Raw genomic sequence first — 10,557 nt, 5'->3', positions numbered from 1 at the left:
GAAGAGAGTGTTGACAATAACAAACAGCAGTAGCAAGGGGGGCAGGAATCCTTAGCTGTGTTGCTTCCCTCCCCCCCCCCAGACCACAGGCACCAAATATGGGGGGGCCGTGGGTGTGGATATTTTCACCTTCTCCCATTGCAGGAATCTCCTGACAATGTTTTCAGAAAGGAGGGGGTTGGAAACTGCTTTTCGCTTCTTCCACTCCTGCCTGACTCTGTTGGAGTCTGAGTGTTTTCTCTGTAAGTGATTAGATGGCTGAGTGAGAATTGTAACTGTTATGTACTGAAGTTCTCACCCTGGGCCAGCAGGGGGATACTGTAGATAGTTTTCACTCAGGTCCGCATATGCAAATAAGGAACTGAAAGTGACGTTCAGTGATTGGATAGTTACAGAAAGTTGTTACTGTTGCTTTGTAGTTGAGCTCTATATAAGCAGGTTGGCTAAACCCTTCAGTTCAGTTCTGCTCTGGCCTGTGAATTAACAAGAGCTGTCTGAAGAATCGCTGTGTCATCTGATATGTTCACCCACAACTTAACAGTAACACTCATGCAGTCCAGTAGCCTCTTTTAGTTTTTAGTTTGCAGTAGCTGTTAGACAATAAAGGAGTTATGCTTCAGAGCTTTCTCCCGTGTTATTCATACTCTGCTAAGTTTGGTGCTCACAATGGGTCCAGTGCACTTAGACCTGCTTTCCAGGAGTGGAAGGTCTGTGGAAGTGCTCTCCAGTCCACTAGCCCAGTCAGGGCAGAAGAAGTTGAGCCCAGTCGTTGGCATTGGCTGAAAGGCATACTGACAGTGGGGGGCCAATCCCCCCCATCCAAATCAGAGTGCCGGCCCCCCAACTTCTGTGACAGCTGTATGTGGGGCATGCATGCATGGTACATTGACGTCACGTGGCCCCTGTACCCCTTCAGTAATGGGGGGGGGGCAAGGTGGCTCATGTGTCCCTATCTGGGAGTTGTACCACTGCTGACATCCTTCCCACTCCATCCTCCAGGTGGCAGTGCCTGAGGCTGCCCTGTGGAGCCACAGTGAAGGGATGGAGCAGAAGGAGCTGGTCACTGAAGTTGCTCCACACTCAGCTGCATGCTTGGCTTCCTCCCCCCTCCTCAATTTTTTTGAACACTGGAGGGTGGTCTCCCCCCCCCCAACAAAAATATTGAGGGAGGGAAGGCAAAAGAGCTTGGCCCGTAGGAGCTGGCAGCCCTGATCAGAGGTAGCCCTGAGACAGGCTGGTTAGCCCAGTCTTGCATCTACTAGAATAAACAAATATTCAATTATGAAGTGTGAGATGTTCTTGACAGAACCAAACAGCTCCACCTGGCTGATGAGGCGCCATGACAAATTTAAAATACAGAATTGCATTTACATCCTGTGAGATGTTACGGTAAATGGATTGGTTGTTACTGTAAATAAACCACGACTCCTGTGGTTTGGTTTGGTTTGGTTTAATTAGCTGTAATCTGACATGATGACTGAAACAGGATAGGTGCTGGGCATAAAATAACTTCATTAAATGTTGTTTTCTGAAACTTTCCCTAATTTCCTCTTCTTGAACAGCATTCTTGTTCAGTTGTTAGTTAGGCAATTTGACCTTACTGTAAGGGGATTATATCATTGGCTGCCCTGTGTTTCTCAGAAGTGCTTCCTAACAAAACTTCCCCCACCACACACACACACACACACACACACACACAATCTTTATTGGCGCCACCCAAAACAAGACCACAGAACAAACTGTCACAATACCCAAGGTTCTGGGATTTCAGGTTCCTGATTTTCCCAAATTCTTCCCAGCTTTATTCATTATATATTCACTATATATAAGAAAATGGCAAAGTGCCTTGGTGTTGAGACTGTATATATGATGTAGGAGCTGCTACCCCTGCTCGCATTACTCACCCTCCCACCACATAGACCCACCCCTGGAAACCCCTCACCCACCATTTACCCCTCACCAACCTCCCTGCCAATCTCCCGTGTTAACCCCCTGGACAATGCTCTTCCCACTCCCACACATTATTCCACAGTTTTGGAAGCCTTGCCCTTCCCGGTCCCAACCTTATAACTGCATAACTGAGGGGGTCCACTTACTTCAGATTTTTCTCCTTTGATTAACATACAACTTCCAAACGCAATGAAATGGCACCAAGTTTAAAAAAACCAAAACCCTGTAAGAATACCTACCTGGCAAGAATCGTGTTATCCTTATCAAATGTGGAGATTTGAATGGTGACCTGGATGAACAAAAGGGTTGTATGGAGGGGGCCTCATTCAGGATTCACATTTAAACAGTGCAGCATTTCAGGCAAGGCAGACAGATAGATAGATAGATAGATAGATAGATAGATAGATAGATAGATAGATAGATAGATAGATGATAGATATAGATAGATAGATGATAGATAGATAGATAGATAGATAGATAGACAGACAGACAGATAGATAGGTGATAGATGGATAGTAGATAGATAGATAGAATTTTCCTATGATCCTAAAATCTAGGGATTATATTTTCTCCATGAATACAGATAACTTTGCTTCCCTTGATTTGTTGCTTTTTAATATTTTATATTACCATGCCATTCTTTCTTCTGTCCTACCAACATGCTCTCTACAAACACTTTGCCTCACTGTGACTTCCTTTGCATCCTCACCAATCCCACACACCTACATTTGCTCAACCCATCACCTAGCTTGTTTTAAGCATTTTTATGTCCACTCCTTCTACTGCCTGCTTTTCTGAGTGCCTCTCATGCCTCCTCTGGCTCAGGGGTGATTACAGCAGCAAGAGCTGGAGGGTGCACAGCATTGCTCCTCTCCCTTGCAATCTGCACATGGATAAGTATCTGGGATGATGTGAACCTCTGAGGTGAAAACATACTTGTTCCATCTGGCAAGCTGTGGTGCCTCTGCAGACGGAACAAGTAGAAGAGCGTGATGTTAAATCCCCTCTCCATCTATAATTGTTAATATTATTAAGATAACTACATGCCTCTTCTCAGGAAAATTAGTAACCGTGGGCCATTTAAATAATATCAGCAGATAGTAGAACTTTTTCTGAGAGGGAGAATAGTGTGTGTGTGTTTGGCTGGCTTGTTCATTGTGGCTTCGTACACACTGTTCACTCACCTGAAGGGCTGAAGATTTGCACCAGTGTGGGATGAGCAGGGCCAGCCCTAATATTAGCTAAACTGAGGCACCTGTAGATACGGAAAGGCAGGAAGTGAGCAGCGCTGTATCTGCTATGCATACTCGAAGGCAGGTCTCCATAGCTGGATGCTGACACTTATTTTATGAAAAATGCATCAAAACACTTCAATCCAAGCTGAACAACACTTTATTTCTTTATCCAACCTAAGTAGCACTTTATTTGTGAATTATGTTATACCAGTTTGTGGGCGAATTACTTCTAACAAATGCGAGGGATAAGGTGGCATAGCATCCTAAGACAGTGTTTTGAAACTAACACGAGCAAGAGAAGAACAGTTGGAGATTCACTTCTGCTTTGCAGCAACATTAATGTGAGGCTCAGAGGGTTTGTATCCATCTCATGACTGAAACCTGATGTACCTTGGTGAGTAAAAAACGCAACACAATGAGGTAGTCATACAAGCACCATAACTTTCTATTTTGACACCTTAATGGAAGCAGGTTCTTCCAGTGTGTGGCAGTTGAGGGCTGATGTCACAAGAATCTTGTGGGAGCCATTGTTCCTCGACAGTTGAGTGACTTTCAGTTGGATGCCACCAAACCTGTTTGGTCAAAGCATACACTTTGGTCAGAGAAAAGGTTGTAGTATCTTTTATTTTTTACAATAATTTTTTTATTCGTTTTCCATTACAGTTCAATAATAGCCTCCTTATAACAATGCCAATTTATAATGCAATTATTAATACCAATAGTTCAAATACCGAACTATATGATTTAGATAAAATGGCTCCCCACCGTGTGCTAGATTTGATAGTTTGATGGTTTTCCTTTTTTTCTGTGTTCCAGAATCTTATTAATTTCAGTTATAGTCCGGTCATAATAATAATCCCTTATACAACAACTGCAATATTAATAAATTCTGTTTGTGTTGACACATTAAGTGATTTATAAAGCTACAAGGGAGGAACTCAAAACTATGGCCTCAAACAAACAGGAGCATAACCGTTTCCCTGCAGGATATTTTCCCACTAAAAACTCCCCTCCTGCAGCTGCCTTGCCACCTGCAAGGGAAATATATTGTGTGTACATATCTTAAAATGTAAAGTGGTTTTAAAATCAGGTTGTGATACAGTGGGGAAGAGCGGGTCTAAGGTTCAAAGGGGAGGGTTAAAAATGCCCAAGCCCTTGGCTGTGCCTAACTAGCTACAGTGGTACCTCAGGTTACATACACTTCAGGTTACAGACTCCGCTAACCCAGAAATATTACCTTGGGTTAAGAAGTTTGCTTCAGGATGAGAACAGAAATTGTGCGGCGGCAGCGGGAGGCCCCATTAGCTAAAGTGGTGCTTCAGGTTAAGAACAGTTTCAGGTTAAGTACGGACCTCCAGAACGAATTAAGTACTTAACCTGAGGTACCACTGTACTTCTTTGCTGGACCAGGAAATGAGTCTTTTCTTTTTACCTTTCCTAGTGAAAACCCACTCCTTAAAACTCAGTTGGAGCAAATGGCAACCCACAGAAAACCTCAGTTATTTACTCTGATTGAGCGATAAAGAGAGGTCTTTCCTGAGGGAAGCTCCAGAGCAAAAAGAAAGAAAAACGAGGGGGTACTTGGGCACAGAGCTTTTAACTGCGAACTTGTGATTGGAAACAGTGGGGCAAAAAAGTTAAGTGCAAGCTCTCACTCTACGTTTTCGTCTGACGTGGACTTTTTAGAAAGAATCTTCAACACTATCCTGTCTACCATCTCTGCCTGTCAGCATATTGTCTTCCTTTCTAGGTGCTCCAAAATATGATCTACATCACTAACAAGCTGGCAAGTGCACAGACTCTGCACCTGCCGAAAGCTAAACAATATATGACATTTACGTAGTATGTGATTTAATATTGTGTGTATGTGTGAGGATTTTAATGGCAAACAGTATTTGCAAAGGGATGGGTGATCAGGGTCAGGACTGCAGTGTTCAAAGAAAGGGAAATGTAACCCTTTCCCTCTGCACAGTGGTCTCAGTGAGCCCTCCCTCGCCCCCAAAAAGCTACTGTTTGGCACAGAAGGGAAGTTCCACTGGCACCAATGGAACCTTCTCTCCCAACCGAATATCAGCTTTAGGGGCAGGGTTTAATTGGGGCAGCAGCACAGGAGAAAAGTAGTCCCCTCTTCTTTATATGGTTCTTATTGGGATTTGGGGGGGATCGCCTCTGGCTGCTATTTGTAATTTTAAGAACCCCAAGAACATAAGCAATGTTAAAATCATGTTTCCCATCACATGCATGGCACTGCTATGGTCATATAGGATGAAGACTTTAGCCCTGTACATGCAAAATATCTCCGTATAATCAACACATGGACAGACAGTGGGTGGGACCATGCCTACTGGCTCCCCATATTCAAATATATGGAGGTTTGGATCACAAGGTGAGGGGCGTTAGATGATGAGGGCTACGGATGTGATCCAGCTCCTGCCTGACCTTTGTTGATTATACACAGATGGATCAGATGCAAAGAGCTTTTACATGCCCTATAATTAAGCTGTCATCTGCAATTAAACCCAAATAATCCTTCCCTGCCCCCATTCAGTTGAAATGAATTCCATAGTGCAGATATGTATGGGGAAGCTAGAACGCTTAGCATGGTTCCCAACAGGTTGGATAGGTATTCTGCAATGTGTTGACAAGGATGTTTTCTTCTCAAGACAGGAAAGAAAGACTTTCCAGTTGGTTACCTGATCAGTTTTTTTTTCCCTTTCAGGTGGTTAGCAACTGAGGAATCAAGATGGCGACTGACAAACGACTGGACTTCATAGAGAATTACTGCACTCTCTTTCTCCATGTTAAGCCTGACAAATGGACCAAGTTTGCAACCAGTGAGGAAGTCCACTCCATGCTCAATGAGTTCTATGAGAAGCATGATGTGACAGCACTGGTGATCACCCTCAATCCCACTGGACAACTAGTTCCTTGTCTTGGCTTCCCAGCAACACTGAAGAATAAAGGAATTTATTTTGTGAAAAAGAGGCGTGAAAACGTTAACAAAGAGAACTTTCTGGATTTACTCCTTGTTGGAGATCTCAGCCCCTCCCCTGTAGAGCAGATGATGGCTGTTGTGGAAGAGGTGGGCATCCAGTTTATCTTAGCAGTTCACTGAATGATATCTCTTTATAAACAAACATATGAGAGCGTAGTCATAAGAGAACCACACAATGACATGAGGCAGAGAATGGGATACATAGTTAATACAGCTCCTTATTTTGGTTCCAACAGGATTCTCAATCTTTCATGAAGTTGCAGATGAAACTGCTGTGATGTGATGGATCTATCCTTTTCCAATGTTGGACAGAGCCAGTCAGGCTTTGGGTCTGGAAGTGAGAGATCCCTCTCCTTAAGCCTATCATATCACCTACAACTCCAATAATGTAAATTTTAAACATTTACCTCACACAGTTGTTGTGAGGGTAGAATTCCTCCTCTGATGTTTCTTTGAGGAACAGCAGGCTTGAAGTGTAATAAATAAATAAAGCCTACCAGCTCCTGATCATCAGGGAATGCCCCGAGTTTTAAAATTGCATTGCCACATTGCCCTGGCTATACTGGGTTGATGATTAAATTCACCATATTCAAATTGTGCATTAAAAAACATTTAGGGTCTGTCTGTGCCAGAGCCTTTCCTGGACTTGTATGAACAACTGGTTCAGTCTGCACTAAATCCCTAATGTTCTCTCTAATTATGGTTCTGCTTCTTGTTGGCGTGGCAGAGTGTTACTCAGGATCCAGAGGCACTAATATTTTCCAGCGCTTTGGGACAGATGACATGATTAACATAGTCACTGGCAAGTTTATTATCCTCTTTGTAAATGCTCAAACCCAACCCCTTGCTTTTCTTTGCACATGTTAAGCTATATAGGAAGCTGTGTTACACCAGCCAAGAACTGTTTCCCACCTAGCCACAGCAATGCCTGTTCTGACTGGCAGCAGCTGTCCAGGCAGACATCACATCACCTGCTGCCTGGGATTGCTTTTACTGGAGATGCAGGGAACTGAATGTGAGTAACCCAAAGAGCAGCACAGAAACATATGATGACGCAAGACAAAGACACAAACACAGAAGAATTGCAGCAAACAGCACTAATGTGGTCACTGCCTCCAGGTTTGCCCTGCCACCAGCTTCTCATGGTCCCAGACTTGCCACAACCTACTATCAAAGAGTGATTCCTGAGCATGTTTGAGCACTGCAATGTTTTGGGACTGTGGCGGTGAGGGTTTGCCCATCTTTGTAAAACTTGATATTTACAAAGCAGCCAACTCAACAAAAACTTTAAAAGGGAGGGTACACAGGTATGGAGTTTGTTGCCCTTTTCAGCACTTTCTTTAGCTCAACAATATCACCATTGGGATGTGGCAAACATAACTTCACCCAGTATTCCGAATGTGGTCACACATTTGTAGAAAGGCATTGCAATATTGGCAGTTTTGTTTTGGATCCCTTTCCTAAATATCCCTAGTGTACGATTTGCCCTTTTCACAGCTTCTGTATGCTGGGCTGGCTGACAAAGCCTAACAATGCAATTCTGTCCTCAAGTTATTCCAGCTGGGCAGGATTAGGCTCACTGCCATGTTCCTGCACTGGTGAAAGGCAATACATTGAAGTGGCGCATTACCATTGCACCCGTGTAATGCAATACTGATGTTACGATGGCATTGCGGTGGTGTGGTGGCTGTCAGAATCATAGGACCATGACTTCCAAAAAAGACGTTCCAGCTACTGGGATGTTTAAAAAAAGAGGCTGGGCTTTTCCAGAAAAGTTTTAGATTTTATTAAAACTAATTTGATATAGTCCTGTGATCAGTAATGTTTGAAACAGAGCAATTATTTCCCTCTAGGTGGTCTATTCCTTATTTATGAAGCACGAAAACCTTGCTGGATGGCCTCAAGTGGTGGCTGATGATGTTATACGGGCAGCGCACAGACTGAAGAATGAGATGTTTGTGATGGGAGGAAAGATCAAAGGGAAAACACTGCTTCCTTTGCCAGACCACATAGATACCTTGGAGAGTGAAGCGGATATGTTTGACACGTGGGTGCCCTAAAATAATGTCTGCCAATGTCTATACTTCTTGTTGTCTTGTACATTGTGTATGTGCAGCATTTGAAGAACCCATTATTTTCATTTATTTATTTTTTAAAAGGCTACTCTCATCCCTAAGGGGCAATTACTTGCATGTATGTATTTGGCATGCCTCCATGCTGTGATCCTCAGAGATGCCCACCATCAAGGAAGAGTGATGGCCCAAACAAAGGGAAATACAAACGTTTCTGGTTGTAAAGGCACAGGCACCTAGGAGGGAATCCAAGGACCATTAGGCAGTGCTCCTGCACTGCATTTACTGAGTTTTATATTATAGCCAGGCTGGCTAGTAACTTTTAGTTCAGAGGTTCTTAACTTGTGGCCCATGGCACCTAGGAGGTCCACTTTTAAGGGGTCTGTGAACCAAGTGCAAAAAACCCCCAAACAATAAAATAAATAGTATGCAAAATTGTGTATGTGTTTATGTGCATTGGAAGGGATTCCATAGGTTTCCTCAGATTTTCAAAGGGGCCTGTGACCCCAAAGAGGTTAATAACCGCTATGCAAGTTGTTTCTGGATGAGAAGTTAAAACTGTTTTCACCATACTGTCCTTTGTGGGTTCTTTCAGGCTTCCTAGAGCTGTGGACAGTACACTGTTACACTCCATTGAAACCATCATCATTGACTGGTCTCATCAGATACGAGATATCCTGAGCAAAGACTCAGCACAGCCTCTTCTGGATGGCTTGAACCCATTACCCAGAGTGGAATTTGATTTCTGGTACAGCCGGCAGGTTAACCTGCAGTGCATAAATGAACAGGTAGGTGGGAGTTTATGGGCACTTCATGAGACCTGGCTGCAAACCATCATATGGTCATGAAAACAAGTTGCTAAAGTTGGGGATTTTGTGTTTTTGTTTCTCCCAGCTGTATGCCCCTCAAGTGAAAAAGATTGCTGATATTTTGGAGAGGGCAAAGAGCTGTTACTGGCCAGCACTCAGGAATGTTTTCAAGGACGTCTCTGCAGGTACGACCTCCTTTCTTAAAATAAATGACCGCCAGGAAGTTGGTTTGGGTCATATGTAACAAATTGCTTTCAAGCCCCTCCTTAATTTACCTACTCTGTCATTTTTGTTTTATTCAGGACTGAAGGAGGCTGATGATATTAACTTGTACTTGCAGCCACTGAAAGTTGTATTGGAAGAAGTGGAACAAGCTGAATATCATCAGGTATATATATTAAAGGGGGAAAATAACATTTGAGAATTAAAATAGGCCACCTTGCTTATGCATCACTGCTAAGACCCTCTTAAAAAATGAATTGCTAGCCATTTTTACTGCTACAATGGTGTATAAAAATATCTGGAGGGCAAGTTTGGACAGGCTTGGTGTATACATTCTCTGTATCTTCCACGATACTTTACTGAGGGTTATATTCTATGTAGCACTATGGTGAATGTTCTCCAAGAAGTCCATCGTTATCCAAAAAGTTCAAAAAAAGGCTGTTTTCAATGGCCTACAAACACCTCTGTGAAGAGGAAATGGGAGTTTATGTCCTGGCTTCCTCCCAACCAATCAGAGTTGTACTTACCTGCAAGTAAAGAAGTTAAGAAATGAACATTTAATAATTTAATCTAAGGATAGCCTAAGCAGTCCTTAGTAGCTAGGAAAGTGCAGAATCGAGTCCAAGTGCTCTTACAAGAAGTAGCAACAATAAGTTTGGTCCAGGAACAAGAGCCAACGTTCAGAAGTCTGAGATTGGTAACTAGAGTTCCGTGGATGTTGTGATGTTCCTACAAGCAGCGGTGGAGGAAGAGGAGTGTGGGGGGAGTGCACCGCCCCCGTCAGTGCGATCCTGGTGGGGTGCCATTGCGGTTGCCCCCCTGCCCACGCTGGACGCCACACCCCCACAGGCGGCATGCCACACCCCGGGACGCGCGCCATCCCCGTCCTCGCCTGCTCTCCACACCCTGGTGCCAGAGCATGAAGCTCCAGCACTGCCTACAAGTTTCCCACCTACCCACCAATATTTTAAACAGAGATGAAGAATGCCCAGCTACTCACAGGAATCCGTATCCCTGCAGGAATTCCTGGGTTTTAGGCATGCACTCTGCCTCATGCCTCTCCTTGGGGTAAATAAGTGATGCAAGTGCGGAGTCACTTATTGCTGAAGAATTTATCCTCCCTTTGGAGAAATTCAGTAAATTTGTCTGTCCAAAAATAGGGTGGAGAATTTTTAGAGGCCATTTGCATACAGCTCAAGTTAAAAATAAACCACCTTACCTTAAACATGTGAAATTTAGTTGTTTGAAACCTTTACTTTCTCTTTTTTTAATAT

General features: G+C 43.5%; 2 protein-coding genes across 2 annotated transcripts in view; both read left to right on the top strand.

Annotated features, from left to right (window-relative positions):
• Positions 1-4,539, top strand: part of LOC310672709 (autocrine proliferation repressor protein A-like) — a 62,290-nt gene extending 57,751 nt beyond the window's left edge. The window contains exon 14 of the transcript XR_014508735.1: positions 4,359-4,539. The gene's annotated coding sequence lies outside the window, so the exon portion shown is untranslated. The remainder of the gene's footprint in view (positions 1-4,358) is intronic.
• The window catches only part of DNAH17 (dynein axonemal heavy chain 17), a 96,068-nt gene continuing 89,225 nt past the window's right edge, over positions 3,715-10,557 (top strand). Inside the window, exons 1-6 of the mRNA XM_083430247.1 lie at positions 3,715-3,794; positions 5,905-6,267; positions 8,034-8,227; positions 8,848-9,040; positions 9,147-9,246; positions 9,364-9,449. Of these exons, the coding sequence (XP_083286373.1) occupies positions 5,929-6,267; positions 8,034-8,227; positions 8,848-9,040; positions 9,147-9,246; positions 9,364-9,449 (912 nt within the window). The 5' untranslated portion in view covers positions 3,715-3,794; positions 5,905-5,928. The remainder of the gene's footprint in view (positions 3,795-5,904; positions 6,268-8,033; positions 8,228-8,847; positions 9,041-9,146; positions 9,247-9,363; positions 9,450-10,557) is intronic.

The sequence above is a fragment of the Podarcis tiliguerta genome, assembly GCF_965153285.1.
Source record: "Podarcis tiliguerta genome assembly, chromosome: 2".
Classification (NCBI taxonomy): Eukaryota; Metazoa; Chordata; class Lepidosauria; order Squamata; family Lacertidae; genus Podarcis; species Podarcis tiliguerta.
Note: the sequence above shows the minus strand (reverse complement) of the source record. Positions and strands in the feature narration are given on the sequence as shown.